This window comes from Sander lucioperca, chromosome 16 (genome assembly GCF_008315115.2).
Source record: "Sander lucioperca isolate FBNREF2018 chromosome 16, SLUC_FBN_1.2, whole genome shotgun sequence".
Taxonomy (NCBI): Eukaryota; Metazoa; Chordata; class Actinopteri; order Perciformes; family Percidae; genus Sander; species Sander lucioperca.
In genome coordinates this window covers 23,361,281-23,383,710 of record NC_050188.1, presented here as the reverse complement: position 1 = coordinate 23,383,710, position 22,430 = coordinate 23,361,281, and the positions used below count along the sequence as shown (strand labels likewise).

Genomic DNA, 22,430 nt, shown 5'->3' with positions numbered 1-22,430 from the left:
TAAGAACTGAGTATTGGGCTACTTATACCCTTAAGAACTGAGTATTGTGCTACTTATACCCTTACGAACTGAGTATTGTGCTACTTATACCCTTACCCTTACGAACTGAGTATTGTGCTACTTATACCTTTAAGAAGTGAGTATTGTGCTACTTATACCCTTACGAACTGAGTATTGTGCTACTTATACCCTTACGAACTGAGTATTGTGCTACTTATACCTTTAAGAAGTGAGTATTGTGCTACTTATACCCTTACGAACTGAGTATTGTGCTACTTATACCCTTACGAACTGAGTATTGTGCTACTTATACCCTTAAGAACTGAGTATTGAGCTTGTTAAGTGATATTGTGAAGATATGCTGCGTGCCACTGGTCCATGAGTTTGTGTATGTATTGTACTGCATCTGTATTATTTGTGTCCCTGTACTATTTTTCTTCATGTGGACATAAATAAATGATTAAAATGTGTGTGTGTGTGTGTGTGTGTGTGAGTGTGTGTGTCTGTTTAAACATGTTTAAGTGTAGTATTTGTGATTCTGGATGCGTGTATATCGAGCGGCGTGTATATATTGCTTTTTTCATTGTTTTTTTCTACGTTTTTGTCACTTTTTTTTATAATTTGTGTTTTTTGGAAAGTTTCTAGCTATTTTTTGACACTTTAATACATTTTTTTTTACACTTTGGTCTAACACACATACACACACACACACACACACACACACACACACACACACTTTGGTAATTTTTTTTCTACACTATTATTTCTTTTTACGACATCCGAAGGATGACCAATGATTGGTCCACAGCTGTTTATGTTGAAACTGACTTTACGAATGATGATTAACACCGAGATGATGCTCAAATGTAAACAAAAGGAATAGTTATAGTTTATATGACGTAGATCCTTATATTTTGCTCTGATTCTGTCAAGGGCTGTGTTTGAATTATTTTCAACAATTTAAACTTTTATTCAACTTAACAGTCGAAATTTCAACATTTTGTTCTTTTCCTACACTTTTCTCAACGTTTCTGTCGATTTTATGCCTATTTTATTGTCACATTTTATCAAATTTTTTTTACTTTTTTCGCATTTTTTAATAATGTTTTTTACAATTTGTTTTTGACAAAGTTATTTTTTTCACTTTTTCCAAATTTTTTCATCAATATTTAACAAGTTTTTGTCACATTTGGTGATGTTTTTGATGGGTATTTTTGTCACTTTTTCCAGCGTTTAAAAAATTTAATATTTTTGTCTATTTTTGTTCCTGCCTTGTCACATTTTTTAAATTTTTTTGTAACGTAACTACTTTTGAGTAAAAAGTAGTGTAACGCGCTACTACTGAAAATTTGGTAACACATATTTCCTTGTTCCCGCCCCTTCAGAGCTACAGTTTGCAGATGGGTGTAACCAACATGCTGGGGGAAGTACAACAGCGTATCACATGCTGTTGTTACATCAGAGCTCAGACTTGTTTCACTTCTCAGGAAGTGAGACTCAGACAGTCAGACAGTCGTTGTCACTGAGCGAGAGGTGAAATGGAGCAGAAAGGAGTTCAGCTGGACCGGGAAACTATTTCTTGTTCCATCTGTCTGGATCGGGTGACTATTCCCTGTGGACACAGCTACTGCATGAACTGTATTAAAGGCTTCTGGGATGAAGGGGATGAGAAGGAAATGAAAAACACCATGTTAGCAGTTTTAGTGGAGGAGCTGAACAAGGCTGGACTCCATGATAATCATTGCTGTGCTGGAGCTGAAGATGTGGCCTGTGATTTCTGCACCGGGAGAAAACTCATGCCATCAAGTCCTGTCTGCAATGTCTGATCACTTATTGTGAGAAACACCTTCAGCTTCATGTTGAATCCCCTGCTTTCGAGAAACACAAGCTGGTGGAGCCGTCCAAGAAGCTCCAGGAGAATGTCTGCTCTCGTCACGATGAGGTAATGAAGCTTTTCTGCTGTACTGATCAGCAGCGTATCTGTTCTCTCTGCTCAATGGACGAACATAAAGGCCACGACACAGTCTCAGCTGCAGCAGAGAGAGCTGAGAGGCAGAGAGAGCTCGAGGGGAGTCGACAGACCATCCAGCAGAGAATCCAGGACAGAGAGAAAGATGTGAAGCTGCTTCAACAGCAGGCGGAGGCCATCGATCGCTCTGCTGATAAAGCAGTGGAGGACAGCGAGAAGATCTTCACCGAGATGATCCGTCTCTGGAGAAAAGAAGCTCTGATGTGAAGCAGCAGGTCATCAGCAGAAAAGAGAAGTGAGTCGAGTCAAAGAGCTTCAGGAGGAGCTGGAGCAGGAGATCACTGAGCTGAAGAGGAAAGACGCTGAGCTGAAGAAGCTCTCACACACAGAGGATCACAACCAGTTTCTACACAACTACCCCTCACTGTCACCTCAGCCAATCAACATCCAGCATCCATATCCGTCCTCTGAGCTGCTTCGAGGACGTGACGGCGGCCGTGTCAGAAGTCAGAGATAAACTACAGGACGTCCTGAGAGAGGAGTGGACAAACGTCTCACTGACAGGGACTGAAGTGGACGTTTTACTGCCACAACCAGAGCCCAAGACCAGAGTTGAATTCTTAAAATATTCACGTGAAATCACACTGGATCCAAACACAGCACACACTGCTGTTATTATCTGAGGGGAACAGGAAAGCAACATTCATGTGGGAACAACAGTCTTATTCTAGTCACCCAGACAGATTCACTAACTGGTTTCAGGTCCTGAGTAGAGAGAGTCTGACTGGACGTTGTTACTGGGAGGTGGAGAGGAGAGGAGGAGTTTGTAGCAGTCACATACAAGAATATCAGGAGAACAGGGGGGTCTGAATGTTTATTTGGACAAAATGACAAATCTTGGGGTGTTATATTGTAACAACAACAACAAATATACATTTTGGTCCAACAAAGTCCAAACTCGTGTCTCAGGTCCTGAGTCCTCCAGAGTAGGAGTGTACCTGGATCACAGTGCAGGTATTCTGTCCTTCTACAGCGTCTCTGAAACCATGACTCTCCTCCACAGAGTCCAGACCACATTCACTCAGCCGCTCTATGCTGGACTAACGGTTTATGCTTACGGAGACTCTGCTGAGTTGTGTAAACTGAAATAGTCAGAAGTCATTTAAGGGTTAAATTCTGTCATTTTGAGTCATTTTTTATATAAAAAAAGGAAAACTTCTCTAAATTGCAGCTTGTTAAATGTGAATATTTTCTGGTTCCTTCACTCCTCGAGGCTTTTTTCTGCATTTTGATGCTTTTTAAAAAACAGTTTTGATGCATTCAAGGCTTTTGTTGATGATTTTTGATACATTTTACAGTGGTTTTTATTTAAAGCTTTTTGATGCTCGCTTGGTAACCCTAACACACACACACACACACACACACACACACACACACACTCTGCTGAGTTGTGTAAACTGAAATAGTCAGAAGTCATTTAAGGGTTAAATTCTGTGTTTTAACTCTTCAACTTATTTAGTCTCCATGTTTGTTGCTGAGAGCTGATTGTTGTGACGTTCTATTTTTTCGACGTTTTTTATGTATTTACACATTTTGTTTTTTTTTCTGTTTTTGTTGCTTTTTCTTATTTTTTTGCTTCTATCAACATTTCGTATCACTTTTTTCGACATCTATGTGCTTTTCTAAACAATTTTGTAAATTTGTTTGACATCTTTTATTTGCTTGTATTGATGTTTTAGAAGTGATGAGATGATTTAGTTTGTTGATTAAAACCATTCGAGGAGCCCCAGAAGCTCTCAATGTGCCCAGTTGAGATCTGTTATTTTATCTTTGATTGTTGAAACAAGGACGATATGTTAAAAAAGATCTTTACCGAGATGATCTGTAGATATGAGCTGTTGTTTGTTATTCATGTATTTCTCCCCATTATGTATCTGCGGGACAGGAAGATGTCTGTTAAATAGCGGTGTCTTGTAATCCCATGTGGGACGGGCCAAATGTTTGGCGTCACACAGAAATCAAATCAAACTAAAATTGTATTTAAAAAAATATTTCGTGTCCCGCATGTCACTTTTCCTAAACTCAACCGTCGCTTTCTTCTTTTCCTAAACCCAACCCGTCTGCTCTATACGGCGCTGAAATGCGTACAGACAACACGCCACTTGTCTTAAGAAAGTGGGCGTGTCTGTTTACGTGAAGTCATGATGTCATGTTGGTAGTTTCTCTTCCACTGCATGGCTCTGAAGAGAGAGAGCACCAGACCTCCTTTATCCTGCACACTTTCTTCTCTGTGTGGACATTTTGTAAAGAAATCTAGATTTACATTTATTTGTTTGGCGGACCAAAATGTTATCATAATCATAATCAATAAGTCATTCTTCTCTTGTACATAGCTGAGATTCTGGTTCTGTGTGGATGAAGTGAATGTGTTGATGAAATCATTGAACAAGAGTCTTTGAACAGACTTTACTGATGGGATGTGTGAACAAACTGCAGCTTTACGTGATGAATAAACTAACATCAACAAAGTCTTTTCTTCCTGTCTTCATTCCAGGGTTTCATACAAAGCTGATGGAGAAAATGTGAAACTGATATGAGAGTAGAACTGAGGAACTTTTCCTCTTTGGTAATGGCAGAGAAGATTTGGTACATTTTTCATGGGCGCAACCCACATACTCAGCACTGCTGCTCATCCCACAAATACATGTTCCTTACATATGGGGCACCATTTGAAAGGGAACTAAACAGGCTTTCAACGCTATAAGACTTATTTACAAAAAGCATTGTTACCACAGAGAAATAATCTACCAAACACAAATGTCCTTACTTTTTGTGCTAAGTTTAGATATTTTTCATGGAAACTATCATGTTTTTGCCAAATGATTTACAGATGTTTAGTCATTCTATTATCTGAAATGTCTTGAAATGTCGTGCAAATAGCTCCGGTAAATGGGACACAGACAGACAGACAGACAGACAGACAGACAGACAGACAGACACACACACACGGACATACGGACACACTTAGCGGAGGTAGTACACGGTTCTCTGTAAACGGGGACTGTGTGAAACCATTTAGACGTACCACTTTTGGACAAAACATATTGTCAATAATAGGAGGTTAACTCTGGAATATCTTGTCCCTCCCAATAAGAGAGTGTCCTACATTCAACTCCTTTAAAACTCACTTCAAACAGAGATGCATCACTTTTAACTATCACACATGTCATCACCCATACACTTTATACTGCACTCACTGTAACAGTGAAACGTGGATGAATAATGTCTTTGTCATCATTTATTTTTGCTTTGTTTGTTTGTTTGGTCAATGTATATGTCACCATTATGTGTACCTTTAACAAGTTTCAATGTTTCTGTCTCCCTGCAGCATGGCTGCATTTACTCTTTAATTTAACATTCATCAATCCTACCTTGTAACTGTTACCTTCATGTAACTGGTATTTTTGGACAGACATTTGTTGAAGGTTTGGCTGAATTTTGGAGAATTTTGAATGTGCTTTGCTGAATATATTAACAGTTTAAATAAAAAAGCTGAATTGTGAGTTTGTGTCACTGAGTTGTTAAAAGTTAATACTGCTTAGAAGTGAAACGAAAACAAGCAAATCCGAAAAAAAGGAATTTGAAAAAAACGCATTTCATAGGGCCCTACTGACGTTAACTTGACTGCTTGTTTTGAGCTGTTTTTCTTATCTAGGATTGTGTGAGCTAGGATTTAGTTTCACTCAGGTGTTTGAGAGATAAGACCCAGTTAGAGTTAAGGTTGCTGTATATTTTACTCTGATTATGTCGAGGGCTGTTTGAACTAATGTCAACAATATAAACTTTTAGTAAACTTAACCCTTGAGTTGTGTTCCCGTTGACCATACAACTTTGTGTTTTTCTGGGTCGAACTTTTTGTTGTTATTTTTCTACACTTTGACGTTTTTGTCGATTTAATTCCAAGTTTTTTCGTCACTTTTTCCGATTTTGTTTGGTCACTTTTTTCAGCGTTTAAAAAAATTAAATGTTTTTGTCTATTTTTTTTCTGCCTTGTGGCTTTTTCCAACATTTGTCATAGTTCTGATAGAGAAAGTTTATGTAAACGGGTCAAATTTGACCCGAGGACAACAGGAGGGTTAATTAACATGAAGTACTCTGTCAGTACTTTGCACACACTTCTTACCTGATCACTCCATCATTACTTACTTATTCAACTTAATTACAGGACAACTCAGTCATTTAGTAAACTGGGGAGCTGTCTCCAAACCCTCTGATTCTAAGAAGAGTTTACCTCCTAAAAGATTAAGTCAGCAGAGTTTTTAAATGAGAAATGAGCTCTGTTGTAAACAAGTGTTGCTGCGTTCCTTATCGCATACTTTTTCTTCGGGACATTAAACTCTGTGATAACATCTCAGCTTCAACTTTGAGCCTCTTGCTCAGATATGCTGCACAGAGGATTGTGGGTCAGAAAAGCACGCTGGCTTGCATACTGCAAAATGCAACCAGGTACATCAGGACACATTTTAGGCATTCTGAATTTGACATTATATGTATTGGGATATACTATATCTTTCCCTGTCATACTAATGGTAGTGTGGGCATCGCAACACACCCAGTATCTCTCTCAAAGCGCTCCTCTTCCAGGAATGAACAAAGCTTGATAACCCCTCCCTCCTCTTCCTCCTCTCAAACACAGCCAGCTCCACTCTGTGCACATATTTCCTTGTTCCCTCCCCTTCAGAGCTACAGTTTGCAGATGGGTGTAACCAACATGCTGGGGGAAGTACAACAGCGTATCACATGCTGTCTTTACATCAGAACTCAGACTAGTTTCACTTCTCAGGAAGTGAGACTCAGACAGTCGTTGTCACTGAGCGAGAGGTGAAATGGAGCAGAAAGGAGTTCAGCTGGACCGGGAAACCTTCTCTTGTTCCATCTGTCTGGATCTACTGAAGGATCCGGTGACTATTAACTGTGGACACAGCTACTGCATGAACTGTATTAAAAGCCACTGGGATGGAGAGGATTGTAAGTACAGCTACAGCTGCCCTGACTGCAGGAAGACGTTCACACCGAGGCCTGTTCTGCTGAAAAACACCATGTTAGCAGCTTTAGTGGAGGAGCTGAAGAAGACTGGACTCCAAGCTGCTCCTGCTGATCACTGCTATGCTGGAGCTGAAGATGTGGCCTGTGATGTCTGCACCGGGAGAAAACTCAAAGCCATCAAGTCCTGTCTGCAATGTCTTATCTCCTATTGTGAGAAACACCTTCAGCCTCATTACGATGTAGCTCAGTTAAAGAAACACAAGCTGGTGGAGCCGTCCAAGAAGCTCCAGGAGAACGTCTGCTCTCGTCATGATGAGGTAATGAAGATTTTCTGTCGTACTGATCAGCAGCTTATCTGTTCTCTCTGCTTAATGGATGAACATAAAGGCCACGACACAGTCTCAGCTGCAGCAGAGAGAGCTGAGAGGCAGAAAAAGCTCGAGGGGAGTCTACAGACCATCCAGCAGAGAATCCAGGACAGAGAGAAAGATGTGAAGCTGCTTCAACAGCAGGCGGAGGCCATCGATCGCTCTGCTGATAAAGCAGTGGAGGACAGCGAGAAGATCTTCACCAAGCTGATCCGTCTCCTGGAGAAAAGAAGCTCTGATGTGAAGCAGCAGGTCAGATCTCAGCAGAAAAGAGAAGTGAGTCGAGTCAAAGAGCTTCAGGAGGAGCTGGAGCAGGAGATCACTGAGCTGAAGAGGAAAGACGCTGAGCTGAAGAAGCTCTCACACACAGAGGATCACAACCAGTTTCTACACAACTACCCCTCACTGTCACCACTCAGCCAATCAACATCCAGCATCCATATCCGTCCTCTGAGCTGCTTCGAGGACGTGACGGCGGCCGTATCAGAAGTCAGAGATAAACTACAGGACGTCCTGCGAGAGGAGTGGACAAACGTCTCACTGGCAGGGACTGAAGTGGACGTTTCACTGCCACAACCAGAGCCCAAGACCAGAGCTGGATTCTTAAAATATTCACGTGAAATCACACTGGATCCAAACACAGCACACACACAGCTGTTATTATCTGAGGGGAACAGGAACGCAACAGTCATGAGTCGACAACAGTCTTATTCTAGTCACCCAGACAGATTCAAAGACAAGTGGCAGGTCCTGAGTAGAGAGAGTCTGACTGGACGTTGTTACTGGGAGGTGGAGACGAGAGGAGGAATTTCTGTAGCAGTCGCATACAAGAATATCAGCAGAGCAGGGTGGTTAGAGAGGGGGTTGGATGAATGTTTTTTTGGACGAAATGACAAATCTTGGGTGTTAGATTATAACAACATCGGTTATACATTTTGGTCCAACAAAGTCCAAACTCACGTCTCAGGTCCTAAGTCCTCCAGAGTAGGAGTGTACCTGGATCACAGTGCAGGTATTCTGTCCTTCTACAGTGTCTCTGAAACCATGACTCTCCTCCACAGAGTCCAGACCACATTCACTCAGCCGCTCTATGCTGGACTAAGGCTTTATGCTTACGGAGTCTCTGCTGAGTTGTGTAAACTGAAATAGACAGAAGTCATTCAAGGGTTAAATTCTGTGTTTTAACTCTTCGACTTATTTTGCCTCCATGTTTGTTGAGCTGATTGTTGTTACATTCTATTTTTTCAACGTGTTTTTGTCAGTGTTTAACGTTTTCTTGCTTTTTCTTACTTTTTTGCTTGTATACAATTTTTTTGTCACTTCTTCGACATTTATTTGCTTTTCTAAACGTTTTTATAAATTTTATTAACCTTTTTTTGCTTGTATCGACGTTTCAGAAGTGATGAGATGTTTGTGTTTGTTGAGAGAAACATTCGTGGAGCCCCAGAAGCTCTCAATGTGCTGAGTTGAGAAAGAGCCCGTCTACGGAGAGCCTTTTCATACCTTATTCAGCCCCATTGTACCGAATTTGGTTGCAGTTCCACCAGATTTCCACTGGGGGTTATCGACATGTGAGTGCAAAATGAATGGCACTCTATGGAGCTAGACGGCTAAATATGTCTCTTTCGCCTGATTGTCGTTGAGAAATCTCAGATTTGATTGTAGTTCAACATGGATTATAGGTCGAAAGTTGAATGAACGAGTACTTATGTTCTTTCGATTTCTTACTGGTTGAGTCGTTGTTGCCCATAACACGCTAGCATTCTGCTAATGAATGCTGATTGGTCAGTGAAGGACTGATTACAACCAGAGATCCCGCTTGATGGCATCTGAAGCGGAACCAGGATGTCAGAGCAGAGCCCGTCTACGGAGAACCCTGTTCACTTCCTATTAAGCCCCAAACCTCTTTCTAGCCCGTGTATTGACAGGAGAGCCTAACCTGTCAGCTGTGTTGTCGATGCCTCGAGAGAAAAAAATGAAGTGACTCAGGCCTTGCCGTAAAGCAGTATCTCGGGCCGTACGACGTGTATGACGTCATTGACATTTTAAAAAGGCTTTTTAGAGCAAAAAAGCCACTTTAAAAAAATCTATCACCCAGTAGTGTGTATTTTCTTTGCCTCCCCTTTCGAATGCAACATTCAAATTTCTAGACAAAAAAATGATATCCTGAGAAAAGTATTTTGAGCGGTATAACTCCATAGACCTCCATTCATTCTGCACTCGCCCGTGAGCGCCCTCATATGGAACCAGAGTGGAACTGCAACCAGTTCAGAAGCCGGAGGTTTCCAGAGAGTGGAAGTTCTCTGGATCTGTTATTTTACCTTTGATTGTTGAAACAAGGACGATATGTTAAAAAAGATCTTTAATGAGATGATCTGTAGACATTAGCTGCTGTTTGTTATTCATGTGTTTCTCCACGTTATGTATCTGCGGGACAAGAAGATGTCTGTTAAATATTGCTGTCTTGTAATCCCATGTGGGATGGGCCAAATGTTGTTCTCATAATCATAACAAATAACTAATTTTTCTCTTATACATAGCTGAGATTCTGGTTCAAACTAAGGGATTGTGTGGATGAATTGAATGTGTTGATGAAATCATTGAACAAGAGTCTTTGAACAGACTTTACTGATGGGATGTGTGAACAAATTGCAGCTTTACGTGATGAATAAACTAACATTAACAAAGTCTTTTCTTCCTGTCGTCATTCCAGGGTTTCATACAAAGCTGATGGAGAAAATGTGAAACTGATATGAGAGTAGAACTGAGGCACTTTTCCTCCAGAAACACCACAAAGTACAGTGTTCATGTTTAGAGTCAGTCAGTCTCTGTCCTTTCAACTTTCCTCACTAAAACTGCTCCGTCACAGAGAAATGAGCAGAGTTTTCTATCACTTGTTAACAGCGTTTAGTAGTGTGTATGATAGCATTTCAATAGCGTATATTAGAGTGTTTAGTAGTGTGTGACACCTTCTCAGTAGCAGTGTTGGGAAAGTTACTCCCAAAATGTAATACATTATAGATTACATACTATATCTTTCCCTGTCATACTAATGGTAGTATGGGCATTGCAACACACCCAGTATCTCTCTCAAAGTGCTCCTCTTCCAGGAATGAACAAAACTTGATAACTCCTCCCTCTTCTTCCTCCTCTCAAACACAGCCAGCTCCACTCTGTGCACATATTTCCTTGTTCCCTCCCCTTCAGAGCTACAGGTTGCAGATGGGTGTAACCAACATGCTGGGGGAAGTACAACAGCGTATCACATGCTGTTGTTACATCAGAGCTCAGACTAGTTTCACTTCTCAGGAAGTGAGACTCAGACAGTCGTTGTCACTGAGCGAGAGGTGAAATGGAGCAGAAAGGAGTTCAGCTGGACCGGGAAACTATTTCTTGTTCCATCTGTCTGGATCTACTGAAGGATCCGGTGACTATTCCCTGTGGACACAGCTACTGCATGAACTGTATTAAAGGCTTCTGGGATGAAGGGGATGAGAAGGAAATGTACAGCTGCCCTCAGTGCAGGCAGAGCTTCAGACCGAGGCCTGTACTGGTGAAAAACACCATGTTAGCAGATTTAGTGGAGGAGCTGAAGAAGACTGGACTCCAAGCTGCTCCTGCTGATCACTGCTATGCTGGAGCTGAAGATGTGGCCTGTGATTTCTGCACCGGGAGAAAACTCAAAGCCATCAAGTCCTGTCTGCAATGTCTGGCTTCTTTCTGTGAGAAACACCTTCAGTTTCATTACGAATCAGCTCCATACAAGAAACACAAGCTGGTGGAGCCGTCCAAGAAGCTCCAGGAGAACGTCTGCTCTCGTCACGATGAGGTAATGAAGATTTTCTGCCGTACTGATCAGCAGCTTATCTGTTATCTCTGCTCTGTGGAGGAACATAAAGGCCACGACACAGTCTCAGCTGCAGCAGAGAGAGCTGAGAGGCAGAGAGAGCTCGAGGGGAGTCGACAGACCATCCAGCAGAGAATCCAGGACAGAGAGAAAGATGTGAAGCTGCTTCAACAGCAGGCGGAGGCCATCGATCGCTCTGCTGATAAAGCAGTGGAGGACAGCGAGAAGATCTTCACCGAGCTGATCCGTCTCCTGGAGAAAAGAAGCTCTGATGTGAAGCAGCAGGTCAGATCTCAGCAGAAAAGTGAAGTGAGTCGAGTCAAAGAGCTTCAGGAGGAGCTGGAGCAGGAGATCACTGAGCTGAAGAGGAAAGACGCTGAGCTGAAGAAGCTCTCACACACAGAGGATCACAACCAGTTTCTACACAACTACCCCTCACTGTCACCGCTCAGCCAATCAACATCCAGCATCCATATCCGTCCTCTGAGCTGCTTTGAGGACGTGACGGCGGCCGTGTCAGAAGTCAGAGATAAACTACAGGACGTCCTGAGAGAGGAGTGGACAAACGTCTCACTGACAGGGACTGAAGTGTACGTTTTACTGCCACAACCAGAGCCCAAGACCAGAGCTGGATTCTTAAAATATTCACGTGAAATCACACTGGATCCAAACACAGCAAACACACTGCTGTTATTATCTGAGGGCAACAGGAAAGCAACATTAATGAGACAACAACAGTCTTATTCTAGTCACCCAGACAGATTCACTAACAGGCGTCAGGTCCTGAGTAGAGAGAGTCTGACTGGACGTTGTTACTGGGAGGTGGAGAGGAGAGGAGGACTTTATGTAGCAGTCACATACAAGAATATCAGCAGAGCAGGGAGGTCTGATGAATGTAGATTTGGACGAAATGCCAAATCTTGGGCGTTAAATTGTAACAACACCAAATATACATTTTGGTCCAACAATGTAGAAACTCCCGTCTCAGGTCCTAAGTCCTCCAGAGTAGGAGTGTACCTGGATCACAGTGCAGGTATTCTGTCCTTCTACAGCGTCTCTGAAACCATGACTCTCCTCCACAGAGTCCAGACCACATTCACTCAGCCCCTCTATGCTGGACTTTGGGTTTATGGAGACTCTGCTGAGTTGTTTAAACTGACATAGACAGAAGTCATTTAAGGGTTAAATTCTGTGTTTTAACTCTTCAACTTATTTAGTCTCCATGTTTGTTGCTGAGAGCTGATTGTTGTGACATTCTATTTTTTGGACATTTTTCACGTGCTTACACGTTTGTTGCTTTTTTTTAATTTATTTTTGCTTCTATCAAAATTTTTTGACACTTTGGACATTTATTTGCTTTCCTAAACATTTGTGTAATTTTCTTTGACGTCTTTTTTTGCTTGTATTGACGTTTTAGAAGTGATGAGATGTAACATTCGGGGAGCCCCAGAAGAATCTTTAAGATTTTTGATCACTATTAGTGCTTATTTCTTAGAACTTAATCAGAACAGGTGAAAATGCTTGAAATGTAACAATTTTGTAACTTTTTGTGGGAAAGCTGACTTTTTGTGTCAGAAAAGCACGCTGGCTTGCATACTGCAAAATGCAACCGGGTGCATCAGGACACATTTTAGGCATTCTGCATTTGACATTATATGTATTGGGATGGACTATATCTTTCCCTGTCATACTAATGGTAGTATGGGCATTGCAACACACCCAGTATCTCTCTCAAAGCGCTCCTCTTCCAGGAATGAACAAAGCTTGATAACTCCTCCCTCCTCTTCCTCCTCTCAAACACAATGAGCTCCACTCTGTGCACATATTTCCTTGTTCCCTCCCCTTTTTGACGCTCGCTTGACACACACACACACACACACACACACACAGACACACAGACTGCTGAGTTGTGTAAACTGAAATAGACAGAAGTCATTTAAGAGTCAAATTCTGTTTTAACTCTTCGACTTATTTAGTCTCCATTTTTGTTGCTGAGAGCTGATTGTTGCGACATTCTATTTCACGACATTCATTTGCTTTTCTAAACATTTTTGTAAATTAGTTTGACATCTTTATTTGCTTGTATTGACGTTTTAGAAGTGATGAGTTAATTTTAGTTTGTTGATGAAAACCATTCNTCACAACCAGTTTCGACACACATACCCCTCACTGTCACCACACGTCCTGAGAGAGGAGTGGACAAATATCTCACTGAAAGGGACTGAAGCGAAAGTTTTACTGCCACAACCAGAGCCCAAGACCAAAGCTGAATTCTTAAAATATTCACGTGAAATCACACTGGATCCAAACACAGCACACACATGGCTGTTATTATCTGAGGGGAACAGGAAAGCAACATTCATGAGACAACAGTATTCTTATTCTAGTCACTGGATTTGGCTGTAAACAGTGAGTTAAATAGTTTAACATTGAAAATAATAGGCATATGGTCAGAGAAGGATGCATCCTCAGTGCTTATGTTATCAATGGAAAACCCATGGGATAAAATCAGGTCAAGAGTGTGCCCCTGAACATGGGTCGCCTGATTTATGTGCTGGAGGAGGCCGAATGACTCCATTACATGACAAAACTCACTAACCAAGGGTTTACCTGGGCAACAGACATGAATATTAAAATCACCCAAAATCAACAAACGATTATAGGATCTTGCATAATGAGACAGAAAGTCTGAGAATTCTTTCATGAAATATTTATCGGATTTGGGAGGCCTGTAAGCAAGTGCGCACATCAATGGTGTAGTAGCAGATTCTACTTTTACGCATTGTACTTCAAAGGAAGAAAAGCTCTCAGCAGAGAGTGTTTGTACCTTAAGCTGATTTTTAAAGGTCAAAGCCACTCCTCCTCCTCTTCCCGACCTCCTCGGAGTGCTTATGAATGAACGGTTTGTGGGGCAAAGTTCGCCAAAAACAGATGTTTCACCAGCACTGGAGCCAATCCATGTCTCCGTTAAAAACAGCACGTCCAGATCACGTTGGGTAAAAAAGTCGTTTAAGATAAAGGTCTTGTTTGACACGGACCTGCAGTTCAGTAGCGCCACCTTAGCTGCAAGGTAATCCAAAGGCTGTGGAGATTGAGAGTGTTGCAGTGGGCGAATGTTCAGGAAGTTTACCCCGCCGCTTCGGATGCACAGTCTTGGTGGAGCTGCAGGGCAATCAGGCGTCGATGACCGAGCTGGAGAGATGGAGAGATGACAGGTGTATCTCAGGTCCCATGATCGGCGAGCCAGGTAGAAGCCTCTGCTTCCTGCAATGTTGATGGAGGGCAGGCGAGATAAAAGTTGCGCGTGGGAGACACTCGCAAATCCCTTGATCCGCACTCAAAGAACACCGTGATTTACTCGCTTCCTGTGCCGCTTCTTGCGGTGGGAAATGCAGCAGGAGAGCCGGCGAACGCAGTCGGCGGGAGAGTTGATGAACGTCGGGTCACATCTGGAGTGTGGGCCAAGGCGCCCAGTGGATTGTAGCTCTAAAGAGTTTTGGATATGTAGCAGTATAGAGCGATCATAAGTCATTAGGGGCATCGGTGCAGTGCCAGAACGACAACAGGAGGAAAACAGACATACACAACAACACTCGGGCAAGTAGGAGCTGACGACAAGCCGACAAACACACTGGCGCCATCTTGTTCCTCCGTGTTAGACCAGGCGTAGCGTTAGCTAGCTGTCTTAAATTGTGAAAAGCCGAACAACATCCCCGTCCAAGCTGTGTTTTACTTTCCCTCCAATATTATTATGAACATAATAAAGACACCTGGACCAAGTCCAAGACCGGACTCGAGTACTACAGCCCTGTTGTCAACAAAATAAACTTTTATTCAACTTAATTACAGGACAACTCAGTCATTTAGTAAACTGGGGAGCCATCTCCAAACCCTCTGATTCTAAGAAGAGTTTACCTCCTAAAAGATGAAGTCAGCAGAGTTTTTAAATGAGAAATGAGCTCTGTTGTAAACAAGTGTTGCTGTGTTCCTTATCGCATACTTTTTCTTCGGGACATTAAACTCTGTGATAACATCCCAGCTTCAACTTTGAGCCTCTTGCTCAGATATGCTGCACAGAGGATTGTGGGTCAGAGAAGCAAGCTGGCTTGCATACTGCAAAATGCAACCAGGTACATCAGGACACATTTTAGGCATTCTGCATTTGACATTAAATGTTTTGGGATATACTATATCTTTCCCTGTCATACTAATGGTAGTATGGGCATAGCAACACACCCAGTATCTCTCTCAAAGCGCTCCTCTTCCAGGAATGAACAAAGCTTTATAACTCCTCCCTCCTCTTCCTCCTCTCAAACACAGCCAGCTCCACTCTGTGCACATATTTCCTTGTTCCCTCCCCTTCAGAGCTACAGGTTGCAGATGGGTGTAACCAACATGCTGGGGGAAGTACAACAGCATATCACATGCTGTGTTTACATCAGAGCTCAGACTAGTTTCACTTCTCAGGAAGTGAGACTCAGACAGTCGTTGTCACTGAGCGAGAGGTGAAATGGCGCAGAAAGGAGTTCAGCTGGACCGGGAAACCTTCTCTTGTTCCATCTGTCTGGATCTACTGAAGGATCCGGTGACTATTAACTGTGGACACAGCTACTGCATGAACTGTATTAAAAGCCACTGGGATGAAGAGGATCATAAGTACAGCTACAGCTGCCCTGAGTGCAGGCAGAGCTTCAGACCGAGGCCTGTACTGGTGAAAAACACCATGTTAGCAGCTTTAGTGGAGGAGCTGAAGAAGACTGGACTCCAAGCTGCTCCTGCTGATCACTGCTATGCTGGAGCTGAAGATGTGGCCTGTGATGTCTGCACCGGGAGAAAACTCAAAGCCATCAAGTCCTGTCTGCAATGTCTGATCTCTTATTGTGAGAAACACCTTCAGCCTCATTTTGAATCCCCTGCTTTCGAGAAACACAAGCTGGTGGAGCCGTCCAAGAAGCTCCAGGAGAATGTCTGCTCTCGTCATGATGAGGTAATGAAGATTTTCTGCCGTACTGATCAGCAGCTTATCTGTTCTCTCTGCTCAATGGACGAACATAAAGGCCACGACACAGTCTCAGCTGCAGCAGAGAGAGCTGAGAGGCAGAGAGAGCTTGAGGGGAGTCGACAGACCATCCAGCAGAGAATCCAGGACAGAGAGAAAGATGTGAAGCTGCTTCAACAGCAGGCGGAGGCCATCGATCGCTCTGCTGATAAAGCAGTGGAGGACAGCGAGAAGATCTTCACCGAGATGATCCGTCTCCTGGAGAAAAGAAGCTCTGATGTGAAGCAGCAGGTCAGATCTCAGCAGAAAAGAGAAGTGAGTCGAGTCAAAGAGCTTCAGGAGGAGCTGGAGCAGGAGATCACTGAGCTGAAGAGGAAAGACGCTGAGCTGAAGAAGCTCTCACACACAGAGGATCACAACCAGTTTCTACACAACTACCCCTCACTGTCACCACTCAGCCAATCAACATCCAGCATCCATATCCGTCCTCTGAGCTGCTTTGAGGACGTGACGGCGGCCGTGTCAGAAGTCAGAGATAAACTACAGGACGTCCTGAGAGAGGAGTGGACAAACGTCTCACTGACAGGGACTGAAGTGGACGTTTTACTGCCACAACCAGAGCCCAAGACCAGAGTTGAATTCTTAAAATATTCACGTGAAATCACACTGGATCCAAACACAGCACACACACTGCTGTTATTATCTGAGGGGAACAGGAAAGCAACATTCATGTGGGAACAACAGTCTTATTCTAGTCACCCAGACAGATTCACTAACTGGTTTCAGGTCCTGAGTAGAGAGAGTCTGACTGGACGTTGTTACTGGGAGGTGGAGAGGAGAGGAGGAGTTTCTGTAGCAGTCACATACAAGAATATCAGGAGAACAGGGGGGTCTGAATGTTTATTTGGACAAAATGACAAATCTTGGGTGTTATATTGTAACAACAACAACAAATATACATTTTGGTCCAACAAAGTCCAAACTCGTGTCTCAGGTCCTGAGTCCTCCAGAGTAGGAGTGTACCTGGATCACAGTGCAGGTATTCTGTCCTTCTACAGCGTCTCTGAAACCATGACTCTCCTCCACAGAGTCCAGACCACATTCACTCAGCCGCTCTATGCTGGACTAACGGTTTATTATTATGATGGTTTTGAAAACTCTGCTGAGTTGTGTAAACTGAAATAGACAGAAGTCATTTAAGGGTTAAATTCTGTCATTCTGAGTCATTTTTTAATTAAAAAAAAATGAAAACTTCTCTAAATTGCAGCTTGTTAAATGTGAATATTTTCTGGTTCCTTCACTCCTCGAGGCTTTTTTCTGCATTTTGATGCTTTTTAAAAAACGCTTTTGACGCATTCAAGGCTTTTGTTGATGATTTTTGATACATTTTCAGTGTTTCTTTTACGGTGGTTTAAAGCTTTTTTACGCTCGCTTGACACACACACACACACACACTCACACACAAAGCCGGACACACACACACACGTGTACACACACACACACACACACACACACACACACACACACACACACACGTGTATACACACACACACACACACACACACACGTGTATACACACACACACACACACACATGGACACACACACACACTCTGCTGAGTTGTGTAAACTGAAATAGTCAGAAGTCATTTAAGGGTTAAATTCTGTGTTTTAACTCTTCAACTTATTTAGTCTCCATGTTTGTTGCTGAGAGCTGATTGTTGTGACGTTCTATTTTTTCGACGTTTTTCATGTGTTTACATGTTTTTTTCTGTTTTTGTTGCTTTTTCTTATTTATTTTGTTGCTTTCATTAAAGTTTTTTGTCACTTTCTTCGACATTTATTTGCTTTTCTAAATGTTTGTGTTTTTAGCGTGTTCATCAACGCGTGACACGTTTACTAAACCCAACCCGTCAAAATGCGTACAGACAACACGCCACTTGTCTTAAGAAAGTGGGCGTGTCTGTTTACGTGAAGTCATGATGTCATGTTGGTAGTTTCTCTTCCACTGCATGGCTCTGAAGAGAGAGAGCACCAGACCTCCTTTATCCTGCACACTTTCTTCTCTTTGTGGACATTTTGTAAAGAAATCTAGATTTACATTTATTTGTTTTGGCGGACCAAAATGTTGTTATCATAATCATAATCAATAAGTCATTCTTCTCTTGTACATAGCTGAGATTCTGGTTCTGTGTGGATGAAGTGAATGTGTTGATGAAATCATTGAACAAGAGTCTTTGAACAGACTTTACTGATGGGATGTGTGAACAAACTGCAGCTTTACGTGATGAATAAACTAACATCAACAAAGTCTTTTCTTCCTGTCTTCATTCCAGGGTTTCATACAAAGCTGATGGAGAAAATGTGAAACTGATATGAGAGTAGAACTGAGGAACTTTTCCTCTTTGGTAATGGCAGAGAAGATTTGGTAAATTTTTCATGGGCGCAACCCACATACTCAGCACTGCTGCTCATCCCACAAATACATGTTCCTTACATATGGGGCACCATTTGAAAGGGAACTAAACAGGCTTTCAACGCTATAAGACTTATTTACAAAAAAGCATTGTTACCAGAGAGAAATAATCTACCAAACACAAATGTTCTTACTTTTTGTGCTAAGTTTAGATATTTACATGGAAACTATCATGTTTTTGCCAAATGATGTACAGATGTTTAGTCATTCTATTATCTGAAATGTCTTGAAATGTCGTGCAAATAGCTCTGGTAAATGGGACACAGACAGACAGACAGACAGACAGACAGACACACAGACACACATGGACATACGGACACACACAGCGGAGGTAGTACACGTACCTCTGTAAAAGGGGAGCAGGGAGGCTCACTCCCAGAAAAACGCCAGTTTCTGGTTTTGTAGATGGACAATACATTGTTCTGCTGACATGCAGGGGTCACTGATGATGATGGGTTAACTCTGTACTTTATGGCTGTAATATGTCATTGTGTTGGCTTTCTGTCAGGCACATATCATTGATTCAATGTTTCTGTCTCCCTGCAGCATGGCTGCATTTACTCTTTAATTTAACATTCATCAATCCTACCTTGTAACTGTTACCTTCATGTAACTGGTATTTTTGGACAGACATTTGTTGAAGGTTTGGCTGAATTTTGAAGAATTCTGAATGTGCTTTGCTGAATATATTAACAGTTTAAATAAAAAAGCTGAATTGTGAGTTTGTGTCACTGAGTTGTTAAAAGTTAATACTGCTTAGAAGTTAAAAGAAAAATCAGAAAGGGCTAAACATAGCTAAGAACCAGTTAGAGTAAATGTTGCTTTATATTTTACTCTGATTCTGTCAAGAGCCGTCTCCAAACCCTCTGATTCTAAGAAGAGTTTACCTCCTAAAAGATGAAGTCAGCAGAGTTTTTAAATGAGAAATTAACTCCGTTGTAAACAAGGGTTGCTGCTTTCATTATTGCATACATTTTCTTTTTTACTTTTAGTACAAACTACATCTGCTCTTACAAAGTACGTACTGTTGCCTGCAGTACAGTCTGCAGACAGTCGGGACATTAAACTCTGAGATAACATCCCAGCTTGAACTTTGAGCCTCTTGCTCAGATATGCTGCACAGAGGATTGTGGGTCAGAAAAGCACGCTGGCTTGCATACTGCAAAATGCAACCGGGGGCATCAGGACACATTTTTGCCATTCTGCATTTGACATTATATGTATTGGGATGGACTATATCTTTCCCTGTCATACTAATGGTAGTATGGGCATTGCTCCTCTTCCAGGAATGAACAAAGCTTGATAACTCCTCCCTCCTCTTCCTCCTCTCAAACACAGCCAGCTCCACTCTGTGCACATATTTCCTTGTTCCCTCCCCTTCAGAGCTACAGTTTGCAGATGGGTGTAACCAACATGCTGGGGGAAGTACAACAGTGTATCACATGCTGTTGTTACATCAGAGCTCAGACTAGTTTCACTTCTCAGGAAGTGAGACTCAGACAGTCGTTGTCACTGAGCGAGAGGTGAAATGGCGCAGAAAGGAGTTCAGCTGGACCGGGAAACCTTCTCTTGTTCCATCTGTCTGGATCTACTGAAGGATCCGGTGACTATTAACTGTGGACACAGCTACTGCATGAACTGTATTAAAAGCCACTGGGATGAAGAGGATTGTAAGTACAGCTACAGCTGCCCTGACTGCAGGAAGACGTTCACACAGAGGCCTGTATTGCTGAAAAACACCATGTTAGCAGTTTTAGTGGAGGAGCTGAAGAAGACTGGACTCCAAGCTGCTCCTGCTGATCACTGCTATGCTGGAGCTGAAGATGTGGCCTGTGATTTCTGCACCGGGAGAAAACTCAAAGCCATCAAGTCCTGTCTGCAATGTCTGATCTCTTATTGTGAGAAACACCTTCAGCCTCATTACGATGTAGCTCAGTTAAAGAACCACAAGCTGGTGGAGCCGTCCAAGAAGCTCCAGGAGAAATTCTGCTCTCGTCATGATGAGGTAATGAAGATTTTCTGCCATACTGATCAGCAGCTTATCTGTTCTCTCTGCTTAATGGATGAACATAAAGACCACGACACAGTCTCAGCTGCAGCAGAGAGAGCTGAGAGGCAGAGAGAGCTCGAGGGGAGTCGACAGACCATCCAGCAGAGAATCCAGGACAGAGAGAAAGATGTGAAGCTGCTTCAACAGCAGGCGGAGGCCATCGATCGCTCTGCTGATAAAGCAGTGGAGGACAGCGAGAAGATCTTCACCGAGATGATCCGTCTCCTGGAGAAAAGAAGCTCTGATGTGAAGCAGCAGGTCAGATCTCAGCAGAAAAGAGAAGTGAGTCGAGTCAAAGAGCTTCAGGAGGAGCTGGAGCAGGAGATCACTGAGCTGAAGAGGAAAGACGCTGAGCTGAAGAAGCTCTCACACACAGAGGATCACAACCAGTTTCTACACAACTACCCCTCACTGTCACCACTCAGCCAATCAACATCCAGCATCCATATCCGTCCTCTGAGCTGCTTCGAGGACGTGACGGCGGCCGTGTCAGAAGTCAGAGATAAACTACAGGACGTCCTGAGAGAGGAGTGGACAAACGTCTCACTGACAGGGACTGAAGTGGACGTTTTACTGCCACAACCAGAGCCCAAGACCAGAGCTGGATTCTTAAAATATTCACGTGAAATCACACTGGATCCAAACACAGCATACACAAGGCTGTTATTATCTGAGGGGAACAGGAAAGCAACAGTCATGACTCGACAACAGTCTTATCCTAGTCACCCAGACAGATTCAAAGACAGGGGTCAGGTCCTGAGTAGAGAGAGTCTGACTGGACGTTGTTACTGGGAGGTGGAGACGAGAGGAGGAATTTCTGTAGGAGTCGCATACAAGAATATCAAGAGAGCAGGGTGGTTGGATGAATGTGATTTTGGACGAAATGACAAATCTTGGGCATTAGATTTTGACTTCAAGAAATATACATTTTGGTCCAACGAAGTCCAAACTCGTGTCTCAGGTCCTGAGTCCTCCAGAGTAGGAGTGTACCTGGATCACAGTGCAGGTATTCTGTCCTTCTACAGCGTCTCTGAAACCATGACTCTCCTCCACAGAGTCCAGACCACATTCACTCAGCCGCTCTATGCTGGACTAACGGTTTATGCTTACGGAGACTCTGCTGAGTTGTGTAAACTGAAATAGTCAGAAGTCATTTAAGGGTTAAATTCTGTCATTTTGAGTCATTTTTTATATAAAAAAAGGAAAACTTCTCTAAATTGCAGCTTGTTAAATGTGAATATTTTCTGGTTCCTTCACTCCTCGAGGCTTTTTTCTGCATTTTGATGCTTTTTAAAAAACAGTTTTGATGCATTCAAGGCTTTTGTTGATGATTTTTGATACATTTTACAGTGGTTTTTATTTAAAGCTTTTTGATGCTCGCTTGGTAACCCTAACACACACACACACACACACACACACACACACACACACTCTGCTGAGTTGTGTAAACTGAAATAGTCAGAAGTCATTTAAGGGTTAAATTCTGTGTTTTAACTCTTCAACTTATTTAGTCTCCATGTTTGTTGCTGAGAGCTGATTGTTGTGACGTTCTATTTTTTCGACGTTTTTTATGTATTTACACATTTTGTTTTTTTTCTGTTTTTGTTGCTTTTTCTTATTTTTTTGCTTCTATCAACATTTCGTATCACTTTTTTCGACATCTATGTGCTTTTCTA

At 42.5% G+C, this 22,430-nt stretch overlaps 4 protein-coding genes across 7 annotated transcripts in view; 3 read left to right on the top strand and 1 right to left on the bottom strand.

Annotated features, from left to right (window-relative positions):
* Positions 1 to 22,430, bottom strand: part of LOC116064683 (cortexin-3-like) — a 103,857-nt gene that overhangs the window by 15,795 nt on the left and 65,632 nt on the right. The window lies entirely within an intron of this gene.
* On the top strand, positions 1,474 to 21,948 carry LOC118493345 (tripartite motif-containing protein 16-like). Of its 2 annotated transcripts, none has more exons than XM_035992952.1 (2): positions 1,474 to 1,533; positions 6,851 to 8,634. In XM_035992952.1, the coding sequence occupies exon 2, from the start codon at positions 6,856 to 6,858 to the stop codon at positions 8,530 to 8,532; it is 1,677 nt and encodes a 558-aa protein (XP_035848845.1). In that variant the 5' UTR covers positions 1,474 to 1,533; positions 6,851 to 6,855; the 3' UTR covers positions 8,533 to 8,634. The 2 variants fall into 2 exon arrangements, with proteins under 2 accessions (XP_035848845.1, XP_035848846.1); XM_035992953.1 differs by lacking the exon at positions 1,474 to 1,533 and adding an exon at positions 21,716 to 21,948 and having other exon boundaries at positions 6,424 to 8,350.
* LOC116064675 (tripartite motif-containing protein 16-like) overlaps positions 10,488 to 22,430 on the top strand; it is a 28,006-nt gene continuing 16,063 nt past the window's right edge. Inside the window, exons 1-3 of one of the 3 annotated variants that reach the window (XM_035992958.1) lie at positions 10,490 to 12,659; positions 13,424 to 13,425; positions 19,095 to 19,100. In XM_035992958.1, the coding sequence (XP_035848851.1) occupies positions 10,736 to 12,394 (1,659 nt within the window). In that variant the 5' untranslated portion in view covers positions 10,490 to 10,735 and the 3' untranslated portion in view covers positions 12,395 to 12,659; positions 13,424 to 13,425; positions 19,095 to 19,100. Of the gene's footprint in view, positions 12,660 to 13,423; positions 13,426 to 19,094; positions 19,101 to 22,430 lie in introns of all 3 variants that reach the window. The other 2 variants (XM_035992956.1, XM_035992957.1) reach the window with 2 other exon arrangements.
* On the top strand, positions 15,662 to 17,465 carry LOC116064672 (tripartite motif-containing protein 16-like). The gene has a single exon (XM_031319853.2). The coding sequence runs from the start codon at positions 15,741 to 15,743 to the stop codon at positions 17,412 to 17,414; it is 1,674 nt and encodes a 557-aa protein (XP_031175713.1). The 5' UTR covers positions 15,662 to 15,740; the 3' UTR covers positions 17,415 to 17,465.

Excerpts from the sequence above, each read along its gene's own strand:
- LOC118493345 (XM_035992953.1), top strand. The coding sequence starts at position 6,856 with ATGGAGCAGAAAGGAGTTCAGCTGGACCGGGAAACCTTCTCTTGTTCC. Across the intron at positions 8,351-21,715 it reads AGTCCAAACTCACGTCTCAG|GTCCTGAGTCCTCCAGAGTA; the intron begins GTCCTAAGTCCT and ends CTCGTGTCTCAG.
- LOC116064672 (XM_031319853.2), top strand. The coding sequence starts at position 15,741 with ATGGCGCAGAAAGGAGTTCAGCTGGACCGGGAAACCTTCTCTTGTTCC.